The 20,821-nt window shown below is 39.0% G+C and overlaps 1 protein-coding gene across 1 annotated transcript; it reads right to left on the reverse strand.

Annotated features, from left to right (window-relative positions):
- Positions 1-2,204: 2,204 nt before the first annotated feature.
- On the reverse strand, positions 2,205-14,623 carry LOC104916173 (butyrophilin subfamily 3 member A3-like). The gene is made up of 12 exons (XM_010727168.4): positions 14,485-14,623; positions 12,820-12,882; positions 11,783-12,055; positions 10,598-10,696; positions 9,910-9,936; positions 8,452-8,478; positions 7,900-7,926; positions 7,435-7,461; positions 6,955-6,981; positions 5,629-5,649; positions 3,944-3,970; positions 2,205-3,409 (listed from the first exon to the last, which is right to left on the reverse strand). Exons 2-12 carry the CDS (start codon positions 12,878-12,880, stop codon positions 2,889-2,891), a joined length of 1,137 nt encoding a protein of 378 aa, XP_010725470.2. The 5' UTR covers positions 12,881-12,882; positions 14,485-14,623; the 3' UTR covers positions 2,205-2,888.
- Between the last annotated feature and the right edge of the window lie 6,198 nt (positions 14,624-20,821).

The following is a 20,821-nucleotide window of genomic DNA, read 5'->3' on the forward strand; positions in this document are numbered from 1 at the left end:
TGCATCACCTTTTTTGCAGAGGAAAGTTGGTTGGTATTTTGTGTTTTTCTTCTCACTTGTTTTGTAAATGTACGTGCATAGCTATTGGCCTCGTTACCTTCTCAGAGGAGCCCTCCCTTGTACCTCCAGGACAAGTCTGGGGTTTTTCCTTACTGTCTCCCAAGGTGACAGCGTTCCCATGCACTTCTCTGTCATCTAGTACACCCCTTTCCCCCATCATATCTAGTTTAAATCCCTGGTAACAAGCCCAGCCACCTTGTTCCCAAGAATATTTGTGGCCCTTATAGTCAGTCGGCTCTCATCTGCAGTCAGCATTTCCCCTTTCTCAAGGCTGCATCCCAAGCCATTGTATGACAATGCATCCCAAAGCCCTGAGTACGACACCATTCGCAAAGCCATTTGTTCAGCATGTCCGCCCTCCTCCTTTTGTGCGGATCCTAGTCACTAACTGAGAGGACAGAGGTGAACACAATTTGCACTACCAATCCTTTCAGAAGTCTTTCCAGAGCCCTGAAGTCCCTTTTGATTGCCCGAGAACTTCTTTTGCCCACCTCTTCATTTCTGATGTGGAAAACCAGTAATGGATAATAATCAGAGGGTTTAATGAGTTGAGTGATGTTCCTGGTGACATCTCTCACCCAGGCACCAGGCAGGCAGCACACATCCCTCTGGGATGGATCCAAGTGGCATATCCTTGGTTCCCCTCACAAGGGAGTTCCCTATGACAACAGCCTTTCTTTTTTTCCTGACTTATGTTGTAGCAAAACAGGGAGCAGACTGACTAGCCTTGGGCAACCTCTCCTGCACAGATGGACTTTCACCAACACCCACATCCCCCAGTACCTCCAGCTCCAGAGCTTCATACCTGTTATGTAAGGACACCTGGGAAGGTGGGACAGGCTGAGGGGCAGTCAGCTTGCTGCCCTAAACAGGGACTTGTTTCCATCGCTGGTCTTTGAGGTCGCCTCTTCCTACCTGACTGTGAGTGGGCAGATGATCCCCCATTGCTTGAGGAGCATCTCCCTCATGCCCTTCCCGTAGGGATGGCAGAGTGCGACTCCACCAGTTGATCCCCTTCCCACAATCCCAGATGCTTCTCAGCCTTTCTACTTCCTCCTTTAGCTTTACCACCAGGCTAAGCAGATCATCCACCTGCTCACACCACATACAGTTGGTATCCCGGATGCCCTCCTGTAGCAGTGACAGGGCCAGGTATTCTCTGCATCCTGAGACCTGAACTGTGGTATGGATATTCATGCTTCCTGTCTGAGTCTCCACATCCCTTTTAGCAACAGCTCACTGCCGTGTGGTGACCATGGCTGCACCTCGGTGTGTCCAGAGGGCAATGGCCCATTAAGTGACCTGTTAAGTACTAAGTGCTAGCCCTCCTCCTATATGGCAGCTCCTCTGAAGCAGCTAACCTCAGCGATCAAGTTCATGGTGTTTTCTGTCCGTGGGAAAAAGTTTCTGATTCAGCTTTTATCTTGGAGATTTTTTGAGGAAGTTTACTGTGGGAGTAGTTGATTGAATTCATCATTTTCCATCAGCCTGTGGACATTGGAACTAAGGTAGCTGCTCCTAAAGTAATGCCTTCTACTTATTATGTTGACCCACAATGTCAGAGGCAGATGTTGGTGGGACGGTAGTAGAGGTTGAACATTCCTGCCAATATTCCATTCAATTCCATTCAAATACGACAGATGGCAGCAGAGGGTCAGTCTGACAAAATGACTTCTGACATGGAAGTGCTCATGAAGTGAAGGTGTGTAATTCCTCCATGCAGAAAAAAATTGCACTCTCTGACATTTATCAACACTTGATGAATGTTTATGGAGACCAAATGGTGAATGTGAGCACAGGGAAGCAGTAGATGATGCATTTCAACAACACCTCCATAGCAGCTGTGAAGCAGTGATCACCTCCACTGCTGCAGATTTTATTAACACAGCATGAAGGCTCTTGATCATTGCTGGCAAAAATGCAAAGCTAATGGTGCTGACTATATTGAAAAATAGTGTTTTGTTGCTGAGAATTTGCTCTATCAAAGAGTGTTATTGTGTTCTTTGTAGCTGTTGTAGTTTCCTCGGAAATAAATAGGAGGTATTACTTTCAGAGTGACTTACGTAGATGATCTTTAAGATCCTTTCCAACTCAAGCCATTCTATGTTCAGCCATTTTCAGGAAAACAGCTCACACCACACTCATCAGTTTTTCCCATCCCTTTATTTTCATGCCTTTCATTTATCAGTTGGACAATTTTTCGAGGCACTGGTCACTTTGAGTAGTTGGGCCATGTTGTACCTGGACATGTATCATGTCACCAATTCAGTGTCCTGATTTTCTTCCAGTTACTCAATAAAATTTTATGTAGGAGAGTTTTAAGCTGAGCAAAAGTATTAGAACTTAGATAGTTTTTTTGTTTTGTTTTGTTCTGTTTTAATGCTGGCTTAGCCACAATTTGAATTGAAGGTGCAAATTAGATCGTTTAATTCTAGCTACATATACATGAGTTCAAAATGCATTATGCTTCCACATTCAGTCAGTTGAATATAACTGTTTACAAATGACTATATCTGAGTTTGTTAGATGAAAATGAATATACAGTAAATACTACAAATACTGAAATAAATATGTAGCACTTAGGATTTTGTGATTATTTGTTTGTTTGTTCTTAATCCAGACAGAATAAAATACAATTGCAATGCCTGATATGTTTCAATTTTTACAAAATGAGCTCTTACAGCAAGATGACTCCCTCTGAAGTACTTCAGGGACTATTTCTTCCTTAACCATAGTTTTTAAAGATGAAAATACATTCTTTTCTTCTTCTACATTTTTGCATCCTCTCTTATTCATTGCATCGTTCATTTATTAATCTCTTTTTCAATCTAAGTAAGAGAGTCATAGGTCTGTGGTTTTACAGATCGTACCCCCAGCCACTCGCCGCTTGAGTCTGGACTGAAGAATGGATATTGTCTCCCAGTAAACTCAAAGTAGACAAATCCAAGAGGGCTCATTTCCTCAACATTGTAGAATGAAAGCTCAGCGTTTTTCAGATCCAGGAGAACACCCACCACACTGCACTGTTTGCAATCACTTACATCCTCCCCACCAGTTAGTATGTATTTTCCCTGAGAATACTGTAGACTGACTAAATTATTCACTGGGAGAGAATTTTCCGTGTTGTTCATTATCATATCCCTAATTTTCTCACTCACCACTCCCAGCTCCCATTCTGATTGGTTCCCCACCTCCACTTCCCAGTAATGTTCTTTGTCTGAAAAACCTTCGGTAGCTACCACCATCGCCTTGAGGGCTGTCTCTGTCTTGTTTGAGGACTTTACCCTCCTGTTGTCATTACTGATGCAAAGGTTGGGGTGTTTGCATTTCTGATCCAGAGTGATATTAACTTGAAAAAGAAAAAAATTAAGCAAAAAGTAATTATTTCTGATTTTCAGGAAAATAAACAAAAATGTCAAAGGAATATAATACAGAAGACAAATAGTAAAATAATCAAATAAATAAGTAAATTTATACACCAGGAATGTAGTGTAGTCTTCTGGGACAAAAACTCAATAGGAATAACAATCTGCAGTGGGACATGCCTTTTCTCTGGTTTCGTTGTGACTTAATTAAACCATCTGCACTCATATTGACTCATCAGTTTGCTTTTTGAGTAGAACATAAAGCTGAATCTCTTGAAGCCACACAACATTTAAAAAGGTCTTAAATGGAACGAACAGAAATGATCCATTTCAACTCATGATTTTGAGAACAGTGTGAATGGGAGATGCCTACAAAAGACTGTGTGCCTGTTTCAACAAACAGGATTAATATTTTCCCCAAATTATTACATCCTGTGAATTTTTTTGTGGCACGAATGATAGATATTTGTATGTGCGTGGAAGAACATGAGGTTAATGGCAGGTGAGTCTTGGCTTACCTGCGTTGCTACGAGCTTTCCTGAACTCTGCAAGAAAAAAAAAAAAGAAAAATAATGGTTAATTTAAATTACTGTAGTGTTAACATACCTGATTTTGGAGATGTTACAAAGAAGCACAGAATGGTTGAGGTTGGAACAGACCACTGGGTCCATCTGTACAACCCCAGTGCTCAAACAGAGAAGGTTGCCCATACCATAGACTCATAGAATCATAGAATCAGCAAGGTTGGAAAAAACCTCTTAGACCATCCAGTCCACCATCCACATATCACTAATATTTCTCACTAAACCGTGTCCCTCAGTACAACATCTAAATGTTTTTTGAACACCTCCAGAGTTGGTGACTCCCTTTCACCCCTGGGCAGCTCATTCCAGTGCCTGCCTGCCCTCTCTTCAATAAGTATTTCCTTGCGTTCAGCCTGAATCTCCCCAGGCACAACCTGAGGCCATTCCCTCTAGTCCTGATGCTAGTTACATAGGAGAAGAAGCTTCACTACTTCACCATGACCTCCCTTCAGGGAGTTGTAGAGTGATAAGATCACCCTTAAGACTCCTATTCTCCAAACAACAATCCCAGTTCCCTCAGCCATTCCTCATAAGACTTGTGCTCCAGACCACTCACAGCTTCATTGCCCTTCTCTGGACATGCTCCAGGGCCTCAGTGTCTTTCTTGTAGTGAGGGGCCCAAAACTGAACACAGTATTTGAGGTACAGACTCACCAGTGCTGAGTACAGAAGGTTGATCACAGAATCACAGAATCACAGGGTTGGAAGGGACCTCAAGGATCATGAATCTCCAAACTCCCTGCCACATGCAGGGCCATCATCCTCCCTATTTAATGCTAGACCAGATTGCCCAGGGCCCCATCCAATCTGGCCTTGAACACCTCCAGGGACAGGGTATCCACAACCTCTCTGGACAGCCTGTTCCAGTACCTCACCACTCTCTCTGTAAAGAATTTCCCTGCTTCCATCACTTCCCTGCTCCTGCTGGAAAAGCTGTTTCTGAGACAAGCCAGGATGCCACCGGTCTTCTTGGCCACCTGAACACATGGCTGGCTCATGTTCAACCAAGTGTTGATCAATACCCCCAGGTCCATTTCCTCTACACAACCTTCCAACCATTCCTGCCCCAATCCTGTAGCATTGCCTGGGGTTGTTGTGGCCAAAGTGCAGGACCTGGCACTCAGTCTTGTTGAACTTCATCCCTTTCACCTCAGCCCAGCAATCAGCCTGTCCAGATCCCTCTGGGTCTCTATAGGGCTTTCCTATCCCCAGGCAGATCAAAACATCCAGCCAACTTGGTGTCATCTGCAAGCTTACTGAAGGTGCACTCAGCACCCTCATCCAGGTCATCAGTAAAGATACTGAGTAGGACAGGCCCCAGTACCGACCCCTGGGGAAGACCACTTGTGATTGGTCACCAGGTGGATTTAACTCCATTCACCACCACTCTCTGCGCCTGGCCTTCCAAACCAGTTCTTCACCCAGCAAAGAATCTATTTTTCCAAGCCATGTGCTGCAGCTTCTCCTGGAGAATACTGTGGGAGACAGATGACTTTTGAACATCTACAAGGAGGGAGACTCCATGACTTTTCTGGATAACCTGTTCCAGTGCTCCATTTTGATTTAAATATTTTGATAATTGAAAATGTGACAAAATTCATTTTCTATTTTCAACTCACTCAGTTCATTCCGGATGTTTTCTGAAAAACAGAGAAAGTTATGTTATAGCTATGTTTGGCAATGTTCTCCTGTAGAATCTCAGATAATATGAGTATTTCCAATACTACATTATTTAAGTGTGACTTGGCCTAGGACTCAGGAAAGGATGCTAGTGTAACTTCAGAGTAGAGGTTATCTAAATCCAAGATAGTCACCTGGGCTATCTGTAGAGTCATAGAATCATAGAACTGTTTGTGTTGGAAGGGACCCTTAAAGTTCATCTAGTCTAACTCTCCTGCAGTGAACAGGGACATCTACACCTAGATCAGGTTGTTCAGAGCCTGGTCCAACCTAACCTTGATTGTCTCCAAGGACAAGGCATCCACCTCCTCTCTGGGCAACCTGTACAGTGCCTCACTTCCCCTATTGTAACAAAATTCTTCCTTATATCCAGTATAAATATCCTTTATTTTGAAACAGTTTCCCCTTGTTCTGTCAAACAGGCAGGACTCAGTACTCCAGGTGAGGTCTCACAGCACAGAGCAGAAGGGCAGGATCACCCTCTCTCACTCTGCTGGTCATGCTGCTTTTGATGCAGCCCAGGATACAGTTGGATTTCTGGGCTGCAAGAGCACACTGCTGGCTCACATCCAGCTGCCATCCACCACTACCCCCAGGTTTTTTTTGACAGGGCTGTGCTCCATCCTTACATCCCCAGCTTGTATTGATTGTGGAAGTTTCCTCAACCCAGATGCAAGACCTTGCACTTGGCTTGGCCCATCGTGAGGAGGAAGAGATGGGTACATCAGAAAATTTATTCTCTGCTGTTTCAACCAGCTCACTCTTGAATACTTTCATCTCTCAGTATGGAAGCCAAGAATATTGTCTTAGCCGTAATGTCCCACTTGTAAGGATTTACAGGGACTGTGGATATGCTTCACACTACACCAAACATAAATTTTACGTAGCCAAGAGTCAAACTGCATATAAATGTGTGTCTCTCTCTATAAATATTATTCCTCTTTTTAAATACGTCAGTTAGTTAGTAGAAAGAGACATTTTTTCTCAGTTACAGAAAAAAAAAAATGAAAAAATTGAACCTTTGATGGACTCCTTAAATGATACTCCCTTACTATGGAAATAGACATTCCAGAAACCAAGATTGTGTTGGTTTTTTTAGGGACAACTAAGCCTCAAAGTGTGAAAGAGAGAGGGAAGTGCTGTGATGGACCTCCAGTCTTTTAAAGTTCCCAAAATGTTTCACTAGTCAATTCTAAAATAGTATTTGTGATCAAACAAAACTTAAATTATTTTTAAGGACTTTTCAAAGTTAACATTATCCTTACCAATTCTTTTCTCTGCATCCTCATTTTCTACAAAGAAAGAAAATTAAAAGCCCATGAAAAGTTAGGAAGAATATAGCAGGTGAATTATGCTGCGCTCATAGAATTATAGAACATTAGAATTATAGAAAACTTTATGTTTGGAACTAATCTGTCCGTATGTGTAGGACATCTAAATAGATATAGTTACATACAGATAGCTGCAGTTAGTTAGTTAGATAGATGCTCTTTTATATAAAGACACATAGGTGTATGTATACACCTATAGATAAAAAGAGGTTTGATGTTCACATGTACATGTATACCACAAAATTCAAATTATATTTTGGTTGGATGAGGGAAGTTAATCTTTGCAAGTTATAAATTCTAAGAGTGTTTTCCAATTCTGTTACTCAAAATTGCATGAAACATCACTATTTTATTAGAATAATGAGATAAATATATAAAAAAAGTAGAAAAGTAGGGAAAAAAAAGTTAATTTACCATTTTGAAATCTCCTCTTTTGCTCTTCTGAAGGGTAAAGAAACAAAGCAAAAATAACAGTGAAATTCATTTCTCAAGACGAAAATTCACAAAATCTTACTGAGAATTTCAGCACTGGAGAGAAATGAGGCCTACTATTAAGCTCAGAATAAAATGCAAGGCACACGAGTAGTTCATCAAAACTAATAGGGTAAATTGTCTGCTGGAGACACCCATCCCTGTCTATTTACTGTAGAAGGAGTCTAGAGTATTAGCTTAGACTAGATATATAAATTCCATTGGCTAAAACCAGGTGTTATTAACTGCTATTACTATCTTCAATTAATTGAAAATCTGGAAAAGAAAGACATTTTCACTATGGGCCCCCTCTCATGACCCTTTTTTTCTTTTTACTGAAAAAAGGGTTCTTCTAACTAACGATCTTCAAAACCAATATAACAAAGAGAAGTCAAAATATGCTCTTACCCAGTTTATGTTTGAGTTCATGTATGTCTGAAAAAGATTTTAATTAAATATTAGAACACTAATTATTTTCCCTCTCTGACATAATTTGCATGCCCAGCAAACTTGCTGTCCAGAGTCAAAACAATATGCTGGCTTTATATTTGTATAGTGTAGTCCTAACTGATAACAAAGCTCCTAGATTTTTCATAAAGAGTTCAGAAAACTATATATTTTCTTTTACTTTTCCAGGCTCTGGAACTTAAATCTTCTTTTCCTTATAAATTGGAACCAATCATGAACAATAATCCCAAATTAAGAACGTATTAAATTATATTAATTCACTGATAGAGCAATTTGCAAGCTCAAATACTGACCAAAAATACTTATCAAACCAGATGCTCTTAGGAATTCATCTTTACATGGATAATATAAAAGGGAACTTGATGACTTTTTAAATTTTATTATGCAAAAACATACAGCTACAAATGTCTCCTGAGCTCAACCTTCAGTTGTTCCTGAAGAATTATGTATTTATAGAGAGAAATTACTAGGAAAAAACACTGTCAGACTTACCTTGTTGAATTTGCTCTCGTGCTTTTTCTGTGAACAGAAAGCAAGATGCTTAGATCCTAAAAAAAATTCTCCAAACACTCAGCATTCAGTTTTAAAGACTACATAGGAGTGATTAAACCACAAAGACTTCTATGGATATTTGTATGAGTGTATTTGCATTACATTTACATACACATGTACATAAACTATTAGTTGGATTTACTAGGGAGTAGACTTCAAAAATAAATTATTTTTTTCATAGTCTCAGTTTAAACAATTGCAGAACAGTCACTGACAGAAGCAATTTTTTTTTTTCCAAGTTAAGCTTCCTTATGCAGCGTTTGAAACAAAAGCAATGGATATAAAGCACAACCAATTTGACATTAAGCCTTGTTTTCTCTGCTCATGAACTCCAGAGGTCCTTTCAGTCTCTATGATTCTTTGAAAAGTGATGAAAAACTTTCCAGCAATGACTGGATACAAATTTCAATAAAACTTTCTGAGGGCTAGCTCCCAATTTTACATATCCAAAACATTTATGTTTGTATGCAAATTGCTGTATTTGGTTTCTGGGTAGCAGTTCAAATACAGTTCAAGTACAGCAGAGAAAAGTTTTCTTTTATTTAGACTTATGATTAGACTTATCATTAGCAGACACTGAATTTATTCTGTATCTCTTCTGTAAGTCTGAACATTAAAACTACTCAGAAATTGATGAAAGAATTCATCCAAACCATCAGGTTCTTAAAACAAACAAACATTAAAAAAAAAAAAAAGACCCAAAACAACAGAAAACAGAAAGAACAAGAATAAAACAAATTGCTCAGCATTATGAATGTTTGGATTGTTTAGAATTAACAACTACCTTTAGAACCTTAATCTATCTTTACTGTTCCTGCAGTCATTACATAGTAAAGATTTCCCCCACTACAACTCAGAAGGATAAGTTTGGTTCCTGCTCTGAACTGCAATCAGATATCCATCACTACTGGTGAGAAAGATGCAACTGTCTAAACTAAGTCATGTAATTTTTTCTTTCCTTCTGACTGACTTTTTTTAGTAAACATTAAAATTACAAACATTTTATAAGTGTCCAATTTTCACATGAAATGCACTTCTTCATTGATAATATTCTACTGCTTTGAAGAGCCTGGACATGACAGCTAGGGAAATGGTGAAAAAATCATTTTTCTGGGAGTGGAAAACTTCCAGATACATGGTTGGTCACAGTAAGAAAGCCTGCCAAGGTTATGCATGCAGCAACAAAAGGAAATTAACTGCTTCTTTCCACATTGACAGACAGTAGACAGATTGGCCAAACCTAAATCCCAGTCTTTAGAAAGCTTTCATTAAACAGCTTTAGAAATACAACTAATTAACTCCATTGTTTATACCAATGCTAACTATGTTTATACTGCTGTCTCTACTGAAGTGTCGATGATGAAAAGTTATTTCATAAGTAATATCAATATTACTTACGTGCACGAGTGATTTCCTTATTGTTATCTGAGAGAGAAAAAAGGGGTGGAGACGGAGAAAGAAAATGTTATCCAACTTTCTTCCTCGTTTACTCATAGGGTTTCACATGAAACCTTGGATACTCTACAGTGATCATGTGTGTTGTTTGGTAAAGAAAAGTTATTTCCAAAATATCTTGGTTTATCTATACTTTCCATTAAAATTACAAGAAATCATGCACAATTTAATTTATAAAATTAGTGATACTAAAAGAAAAGCATCAGCCACTGTACTTCCTTGGCAACTGATTTGTGTTGCCAAACTATCTTAGGAACTATTATATAAAGCAGTAAAATAGCTTGTAAACAAATGGAACCAGTGGATATCTTTGGGTACGGTGACATATTTCAGGTATTTGCAAGAATTTTACTACTTCAGTAATGAGATTAAGTTGAAGTAATTATTTCACTACAGTAATGTGTTGATTTATCTTCTAAGACACGATTGTATAGGTTTATACTCTAAGATGTTGGAGTAGTTAACAGTTGCTTAAAAAAGGAAATACAATGTAAGTAGAAATACTGTGAAGAGCCAAGGCTGAAAAATCACAGGTGTGATTTTCCCTTACCCTGCACACTCCCCAGATAATTATGAATAAGATGGCAACGTTTTCAACCAGACTGCATTTGGCATAATAAGTGGAACTTACTTCTGATTTTATAAAATGCAGCGAGGACCAGGAATATGCTCAGGAGCAGGATCACAACAAAAGCTGCCAGCCAAGGGGAGGTGGAAGGAAAGAAGGCATCTGCAAATTATTCAGGAGATCAATTATCATTTTTCTTGCAGAACCAACTGTTGATGTACTTTCTGTCCATCACTGATGTCTGGTTTCAATAGTCCAGTGGCCATTTTCAATGAGGCAAACCATCAGCATAAGCCTGGAAACAACCTTGGGTGTATCACGATCCAGAACAAGACACAATCATGGCTCTACTTGGTGAAAACTCAAAGTTGTATTGTCAGGCTCTTATAAAAGCTTTTAACAAGGCTGAAGATATAGCTGAGTTGGTAACTGCTTGTGCTAAAAGTGTTGTATGCGTACAACACATGCACATACACATTGTATGTCTGTAGCACTATGTTGTAACCACATTTAATTTTACTGGGAAGCCCAGGATAAAATAATAAATATTAATAAATAATGCTGCTGCTGCTAGTAGTAACAGTAATATGATTAATAATAAGGTTAGTGTTCCAATTAAACAAGTCATTTCTGTCAATAACAGCTGATATACCATTACTTTAGACAGTCTGTTGAACTCCTTTGGGTGATAAAAAAGAAAAAAAAAAACAACAAAAAACCTTTTTTATACGTCTGAAGTGAAACAAAATGAATTTGGATCCAGGTTTTGCATTCATAGACACATGTAGGAGCAGTTCACCAGGACTCTCGTATCGCTGAGATATTTTGTTGTGTCATCAGAGGTTTGTCTAAACCACAACATCAGGTGTTATAGCAATAGAAAAAGAAGTGGAAGAAAATGAAAGGGAAAGAGAGAGAGGTGTGACAATAGCCTTCCCCATCCCTGAAAATGAGAATAGGCACCATCTGATAACAGGAGTCAGTTTTCCCCATGCAACATCACATCCATGGAAGGGCATTTTTGTGTTTTGTTTGTTCGTTCCTCTTTTAGTTTGTCACACAAGGAAGCTAATGGCTGTTCGGAGGAAAGGAGAAACAAAAAATAACAGCAGCAAAAAACTGAACCAACCAACAAATAAAAAATATTATGGAAGAAAACTGTTTAATCTGTAGCACTACAAATATGTGTTCCTGGGGCAGTTTGGTCTGCGTACATTAGCTCACTACAAGCTGGAAGCTCATACTCACCTGCAATGGCAACTGAAGATTCTGTTGATGTTTTCAATTGTTTATCTATAATTTTACAGGACGCAGAGTTTCCAGATCCTGCTTTGAGAATGATGGAGCTGCTGACACTGGCAGTGCTGATGTCAGCAGAAAGAGGAGTTCCTGTGATGTTTTCTCCTCTACTGTCTGTCCACAACAGTTGAGCTTCAGAAAACAACCTTTCAGATAAACATTTGAGTCGAATGCCACCATCCTCATAATCATCCACAACAAGCAACGGATCATGGCCAACACCTATAGAGGAGATTGATAAACAGGTGATTTGAAAGGGGAGTCTTTGAGAAGTTTTGCATTCATGAAGTCCTAGCTGTAGTTTACCCACTGAAGCTGCAGCCCTTATCATATAACTTTAGCAAGTACTGCCACAGCTCTGATCAGCCAGGTTGTAGAGGACAAGTTTGAGAATTAAACAACATGAATGAGCTTGAAATAGAAGTTATTAAAAGCTATCTCTTTTTTAAATGACCAGAATCAAGTTCTCATGCACAACTGCCACAGTAACAGTTAAGATAGGGTTAGTATTAGGGTTATGATTTAGGGTTTAGAATTACTGTTTAGGATGGAGTTCAAGTTAGGGTTTAGGGTTAGAGTTAGGTTCAACTACCCAGGTTAGTTGAGCATATTCATCTCATCAAATTTTAGCCATTCAAAATATTTGTATTTCACTGAGGCAATCATTTTGTAGAGAAAATGCACTCCCTACAGAGTGATTAATTCCTTTGGTAGAGTACTGTAGGATAAATTAATTATGTTATGCCTGTCTTCTATCAAGTACACAAACTCAGATACAACTGAGCACTCAAATGCTCAGGTTTAATACCCACAGTTGAGCACACTAAATCCCAGAACATGCATCTGTGTTGCCTGAAATTCAAATAAATCATCTAAAACTGGACCTTCTGGAGAGGAAAAGAGTGATGGGTGTCATCCTATGTATTCATAGTCTCATAAAAGAATTCAGCACAGAGGGAAATTAATTCATTACAGAGCAAAATTACCTTCAGTGGGCTGGTGTCTAGATGCCAACACCAAGATGAAGATGGCTGCTGTCAGCTCCATACCTGTACAACAGAAAAAAAGTCTATGTCTAAAGGAAAAATAAAGGATGTGGGGGTCTATGCAGCTGAGAGATGTGGGATGGCCCTTTGGATCTGATGGCAAAGATGACACTGATTTTAAAGCAGAACATAAAGTCTGCCGTATTTAGAAATATAAAGCTATGGTATGGACACTGAAAAGTCTCCTAAATCTTTATTTCTTGAACCAGGAATATATATTGTTTCAAGACAATGAAATTACAAACCCAACAACTTTTCTTGTTTTGAGAATCCAACTCTAGCCATGGGATTCCATAAATATCCCTAACAAAGGATAATATAAAAATATATTAAATAAAGACATACTGCTATTGGCATTTTCTTCAATTCTCTTTACTTGTTTGGATAAAATGGAACCTCTCCTTATTTCTGGCCCATCCAAACTACCCTGAGGATTTTTTAGAGATTCCCCTGGTCATAATAATTAAGACAACCAACACTTTTTCAGCATGCCATAAGGTCACTTTTATAGCAGAAGAATTCCATATAACCAGAGGTAACTCTTTTTCTTCACTAACTGTAAAGGGAGACCAGAAAGCCAAACAAGCTTAGAAGCCTAACATTTAGCTATCTCATGATATATGGTATGAGTCCTACTTTTTGAAGAGAAATGTATGTCCATTCCTAAAGCCATAAAGAATGTGAAAGTTTGACACATTTTTGACTGCTTTTATTAAATTAGTCTTTTCATTCCTTTGGATGTTCACACACCATTCAAAGGTCTTTCTCTGTTGTCAAGGTAACTAGAGATATTTTTTTTTTCACTCTTCCTTTTTTTGTATCATATCTACTATGCATATTTTTTATATCATATCTATCTCTCATATTTATCACTCTAATAGAAACACAAGAGGTGAGATGCACGGGAAGAAACAGGAAAAGAAACAATGCAATATACTGGGGGGGGAAGTGGGGGGAAGGGGAGGAGAAGTAAAAAAAAAAATACATATAGCAAAAAAGCAATGAAAATAAACAACAGGGATTAAAGTGCCTACCAGGTCATCCCTTATGACTATCCTTGCTGTGGCATTGTCATTGAAAGGACAATAGTGAAAACTCTGGAGTGCACCAGCAACAAGCAGGAACAAAGAGAAGGGTGAACATCAGAAATGAAAGTAATGCTTCACAGCAAAGAAAGGTGACAAAATGGAGGAGAGGATTAAGGGATCTGTTCCCATTTCATGCTGTCAGTTCGCATCTGAGTCTTATCAAAGGGACTGTACAACCACATCTCACTTGATGAGTGTGAATTTCCCTCTGCTAAACTTGATTTTGAGTCCAGAGCTAACTCAAAAAGAAAGTATGTCTTCAAGACAGATAGTCAAGAAGATTTGGTTGAAGTTTTTACCGTGCCTAACAACAGTTCACCATATAAAAACACACACAAAACATTGCTCAGCAGCTCCCAGCTATAATCCCAAGAGATTTTTTCAGGGTAACATCTGAAATATCTGCCAATCAAGTCAATACAATAAAACAACTGCAGGAGACAGAGGAATTATTCAGAGCTCTTACCTACAGAAGCATCTAAATAAACCACTAGTTGTGTCAAAGAGAAATACAGACCTGCATTTCAATAGTACTGCTTTAGATTTCCACAAATGCAGCTGCACCCTGCTGAAATCCACATGCAGGCTCTTAAATCTTAAGTCGGCAGTGCTCAGAAGGATTCTGACACCTTTGGACTTTGGACTGATCAGTTTTCTTGATCATAAAAAGAAAGTTTTTATTTCCAAAGGTTACCTATCAACCCTTGCAATGCAGCAAAAGGAAGGTAGGAATAAAAATAATAGGTGTAGTCAAATAGTCAATACCTCTATGGAAGGCAAAAAGAAGTATAAAGTAGAAACTTCAGAAAAAAAAAAGGTTTCTAAAATGGTGAGGAAAATTAACCCCAAGAAATTGAGTTAACCAATGAATTTTTTATGGATACAACAGGATACTGTTGGCTGTTGCCTTTCCAGGCTGCAAGTGCACACTGCTGGCTTATGTCCCACTGTTTGCCCATCAGAACCCCAAAGTCCTTCTCTGCAGCACTGTTCTCTATGAGTTTTTCTACCAGTCTTTACTCATATCTGGGATTTCCCCTATCCAAGTACAACATGAAATCGTAGAATCTTTAGAGTTGGAAGGGATCTTTAAAGGTCATCTAGTCTGACTCCTCTGCAATGAATAGGGACATGCACAGCTAAATCAGGTTGCCCAGGGCCTGATACAGGCCTTGAAAGTCTCCAGGGATGGAGCATCAACAACATCTCTAGGCAACTTGTTCCTGTGCCTCACCACTTTCACTGTAAAAACATCCTGCACTTGGTCCTGTTAAACCTCATTATTTTATCTTGTGCCCACTTTTCAAGCTTGTTCTGGTCCCTCTGGATGCTATCCCTTCCTTTCCTATCAGCTGCCCCATTTAAATTGGTGTCATTGGCAGACTTGTATACCACTGTATAGGTCACTGATAAAGACTATGAAGAGCACTGGTTCCAGGATGAACCCCCACATGAACATAGAGTTGTTGACCACAACGCTTTGGCTGCAACCATCCAATTTATTCCTTATCCACTGAATAGTCCAGCCTTCAAATCCGTCTCTTTCTTATTTAGAGATAAGAATGTGAGGTGACAAAGAAAGCATTTATTTATTTGAGTACCTGATATGACCCTATCTGATCCCGTTCTATTCTCAAGAGCCTAAGGTAGCAGAGAGATACCTCAGTCAAACCTCAGTAAGAGAGCCAGCTGATCGAAAAGAAAGCATTGATGAGCTTTTGGGTAAATGTGTATTTCTTTAAAGGGAATGTAAGTGGGGTGAATACATCTGAAACAAATTCAATAGCAGAAGTAGTGCGAAAGTGTTTCAAACAGAGGAACACACTAAGTTGCATTAGTACTTTACTTTAAGCAAACTGTTGAAAAAATCACAGATCATACATTTGAAATAAGAATCACATGAAACAATTGAAGTAATTTCCACAAGCTTTTTTTGCTTTTGTTTTTGTTTTTTCTTCTGTTTTTCTTTTAAATGAGCTATTTGTTAAACAGGTAACTTCCTCAAGTGGAAGAGAAAATCAAATATTTGGATGATACTATTTGCCTAACATAGTAGTTTCTCTATATTATCTATTACAAAAGAGCAGCTGTTGAATAAGATGGCACCCGAACTTACAAGAAAGATGTCAGTCATCAAAACCTGGCTGAAAAGGCCACTCAACAAATGTTTACAACTGAAAAGACAAATGAACTGTATAGCCCTAAAAAGAAACAGAAGAAAGTTGTAATCACTGATGCAGAATTTACACAAGTCCTAAGAATTGCTTCTTTGTTAACTCTTGGCAAAGTTGTGTCAGTGCCTTATCACCACACACACCAGACGGTCTCACCAAAATGTAGTTGTTAACAAACGTCCTGTGCCTTTCATCACCTTCCCAAACTTATGATGTTTGTAGAGTTCATACTTTACTTAGGTACGTTGTCTAAAGGATATAGTCTCTACAATGACTGATGTCAAACACAAACGTGAATTAGAACATGATGTTTTAACACGAAGGTTCAAGCATCATGTACTAATCACACAACTTTCTCTATGCGAAGTATTTTAAGCAAATTAATATCTAAAGTTATTTTTGCAACTGTAGTGTAGAACTTTAACTTCTTCGTGCACTCCATTAGTGCCTCACATTGCCAGAGTTGCAGAAAAGAGAAGTGAAAGCAAACAGGTGAAAAGTGTTGAGATGTGAATTGTTGATGGGGAAGCTGAACGTGTCCTTGTGTGTGTCCACAACAGGCAAGGTGAGGACTTGGTGATGTATGTCATGAACTCCATAACTCACTTTCAAACATATTCCTTGAAAGTTGTTAAAGAAACTACAATTATTTCAGGGTGATTTGATTCTATATTATACTATGCACCATTCTTGGGCTTAAAAAAATTGATAATTTCAGTTACTTTACTATATAGACAGCTATGAACACAACCTTTGCAAGATTTCTGTGAACTCTTATTAAATTTAACTGCCTTCTTCATCAGAGGCAAACAAGGGGAACACACCTTCTACATGGAGCCAGGAATTCACCGGTGGTTTGGTACAGATTTTAATAGTTCAATGAAAATACAAATATTGGCATAATCACAGTAATATAAACAGTTATAACCATGGTTATCCCATTGCTACAAGAAAAAATAAAACTTAGAAGTGATATATGAAGAATTCCTAGAGTCTGTATTTTTTCTCTGGGGTAATGTCAGCTTTCATGTCTCTCTGGGTCTTACATGTACGTTCAGTACTGGCACATTTAAAACTATACAGTCACCCCTCAACCTAAAGAAAATACAGTGTTAATTGGTTTTCTTATGCTTTTCCCATTTGTTTACAGACTAGCTATTTGAATTCCACCAGGTAAAAGTCACATGAGCTCTAGAAAATCATTGTCATATTTATAACGAGTAGTTATAGCTATTTCTCATATTGCAAATCTTGTAGCCTGCACTGGTGCATTATTGCAGAAGCTGTGATCGTTTACTAGTCTGTACCTCCTGGACCTACAAGGCTACAGTGTAGAGCTATCACAGCTGGATAAATCAAATAAACTATATCATCTATAGCAATCTATAAAACATTAAATTGTTGGTCGATTCAGTGGCTTTAATGTGCAAAATGGAGAAAACACCAACAAGATGGGACAGGATGCCTGCCTGAGTTGAACTTCATGAGTAAACGCTCTGAGCCCAAAGTTAAGGGAGAACAGAGCATCTGGCACTGGATGAAACAAGGGAAGAGTAAGACATCAGTATCTACACTGCTGCTGGTATCTGTAAGGACACCAGAAGGTAGTATGGTTCTGCAAAAAAATTTGGATTATTTATTTCTTTATCCATTTTTACCTGCTGAAGTTGAGTCGGACTCATCTGGACTCCACATTTTCCCTCCAACCTTTCAGACTCCAATTGTTCTAGAGGAGCTGCAGGGAGATTTTTCTTCTAAGGTAGCACAAAATGAACATGATCATATCAAAGGAAAATCCATTCTTCACTGTGATGGAAAGACACACACACTGCACTTTCCTCTTTTTTTTTTAACATGCACACAGAAATAATTCAAGTTTTGCAGCCTTGGTTACATGCTCTGTATGTTTATATAAGTCTCTATGTATTAATGTATACACAGTATACATGTGTATATGCATGCACACACATCCTTGATGTCAGATCCTGTGCATGAAATCATCTGCGTGCCCTTGCCCTCCATGGAATAGGAGAATGAAGAAAAGGATGAATTTAGGAAAGAATCAATTTAGGGAAAAACATGAGCAACATTCCACAGATAAAAGTACAAGAAAAAAGAGGTGGGATCTGCCAGAATGAAACTGCTTAAACTCACAAGGTCTCAGTAACAGGGTTTCTGAGGAGCTATGAAACAAATATCACTGGGAACTCCAGATGAGGTGGTGGCTGCTGGGGCTTGGCTTATGCTGCCTGTCTCATGATGAGGCCACCCTGACCTTTCCCTGAAATACATTTTGTTTGTATTAATTCAGCCTCTTTGTGGCTTTTGCTGATTTAATGCACAGCTTTAGGGTCAGGCTTCATCATACCCACTCGCTGGCTTACGTGAGTGCCAAAGGACTCTGCAAGAACCTCAGCATCTGCAGCAATGAGACTGGAAACATCTACAAAGACAAGCTGATATGCAACATATCCATAGGAACTATGTTTACCCTGCAATAACATTTGTATAGTGTATGCACCCTATATCTCCAGTATAGTTTTCCTCTCTGAAATCATGCTGTAGCAAACCACAAAATGAGTGATGTCTGTTTCAGCAGCAGTGCTAAAGAATGCAGCCCTAAAGTTTAGGGTTCCCTGAGTTGCCTGTAGGGTTTTGAGTAGGGATAAGGTATAGACTGGCTATTGTTCAAGATAAAAAATGTTGAGGAAAAGCAACACATGCCCTGAAAGCTGGGGATCCCCATGGAGTTAAGAGTTGCAGCTAAAAATGAGAAGAAGGAGGATAAGTTTCTGAATGCTTATATCGCTGAGCAGTGCAAGAAGTAGCCATGTATGGGGGAAAAGTCACATGTACAGATTGCATGGAAGAAAAGGCTTCATATGGAATATCTCAGGCAATAAAAAATGGGTGTAATATCACCATAAGGTCAAGTGTCTCGGTTTTTATAAGAAAAGGATGTTCTCTCCTTTGAGTATAATGAAAAGTACAAAAGAGACATGGTTGGAAAAGACTCCTTCAATCACAAATCTACACAAAAAAACAATGTGACTGTACCCTACCAAATATAAATATAAACTGGTATGACTTTGTGCCAGTAAAATACTCCATTTCCTGACCAAGAAAGGGAACTCTTCAAATACGGTGAATTTCTTCATACATGATATGCACTGCCAGATCCTGAGGAAAGTGTGAATAGAAGAGTTAAGGGAGAGATTTGCAGATGAGACATAGCACCTCTGCTGGTCTAGCCTAATGCAGACTAAACCAGATGATGGATTTTAGTGAAGCAAGATCAGTTGTATGTTATACCATGGTGATTTAGAAGTTCAGTCTAGTCTTTGCACAAAGAAGAATGTTATGTTACAGGACAGGAATTGTCTGTGGTTGTGGTGTGGGCTCTGTTTTCCTAAAAATAAATGAACACTGCATGGCTTAAATTAGAAGAGATCTTAAAAGCCACCTCACTCCAACCCTCTTCCATGGGTAGGAACAACTTCCGCAACAGGTTACTCAAAGCCCCATCTAACCTGGCCAAAACCTTCACAAATAGATTTTTATAGACATTTTAACAACTCCACAGAAATACTTCGGGGGAATCAAAGAAATGGAAAGACCTTTGCAGATCTTGGCTTAGGGATGGTTCTGGGATTTGTGTTTCCCCAAGCCTCTGCAGAGCCCATAGCAAAACCTAGGTCTTTACTTGTGCCAAAATACAGCTTGTTCCAAAATCACAGCTTTATTTCCTAGGACATTCAGACTGAGACACCTTAGCAAGGCTCCAGATTTGACCAGATATTACCATTATTAGCTCCATCCGTGGAGACGTTCACGGATGGAGCCCTGAGCAGCCTGATTCAGCTGTAGATGTCCCTGTTCATTGCAGGTCAGTTGCACTGGATGACCTTTAAAGGTACCTTCCCACTCAAATGATTCTACATGGTATACTCACCAAGGAATGGTTGTTCTACGAGCAGTGATCACTGCTTTCCATACTGGTTGAATTTGCCCATCCACACTGAGATCTCGAGCCATGCTCTGTTCTAATGCACTACAGTCAGATATCTTTGCTCATATCACACACTTCAAATGTTTGCATATCTTGATTAAATACTTGCACTCAAGCCATACGTGTCTCATACTACGCCTAGCATGATGCTCCTTTCCTTCCCAATCTGTTACTCGTACAAATGTAGCTCGTGCTGCAGCACTTTGTTTCAACAGAATATGTGATGTATCCTGAGACGAGCTTAGGAAAGGATGCAACAAATTCCACTCCTCCAAATATGCGGAGGGAAGATAAAACCGATCAGGATATTTCCAAAGGCAGAGGGAGATACAGAAGCAAGGGCACGCAGAACTGCTCCACTGTTTGGCCAATGGCCAACTGGTTTCAGTGAGAACAGAGAAGATATATAGGGTTATATTAAAGGTCAAAACGAGTAGGACTGAAGGGTAAACAAAGGAACTACAAAGCCAATTGAAGTTGAAGTAAATAATAAACAGAAGGCTCAGAACACAAGCTGAAGGAACAATAGCTGGTTGAAAAAGACATCTTAATTGAAAATGTGAAATAATAATGTAGAGTAGGGAGTTGAATTGGCACCTCTGACAAAAAAAATTGGGCATGAGGACTTAGTGGCTCTCTTCAGAGTCAGGTAAGGTATTGCTGATATTTCA

This window comes from Meleagris gallopavo, chromosome 33 (assembly GCF_905368555.1).
Source record: "Meleagris gallopavo chromosome 33, MGAL_WU_HG_1.1, whole genome shotgun sequence".
Classification (NCBI taxonomy): Eukaryota; Metazoa; Chordata; class Aves; order Galliformes; family Phasianidae; genus Meleagris; species Meleagris gallopavo.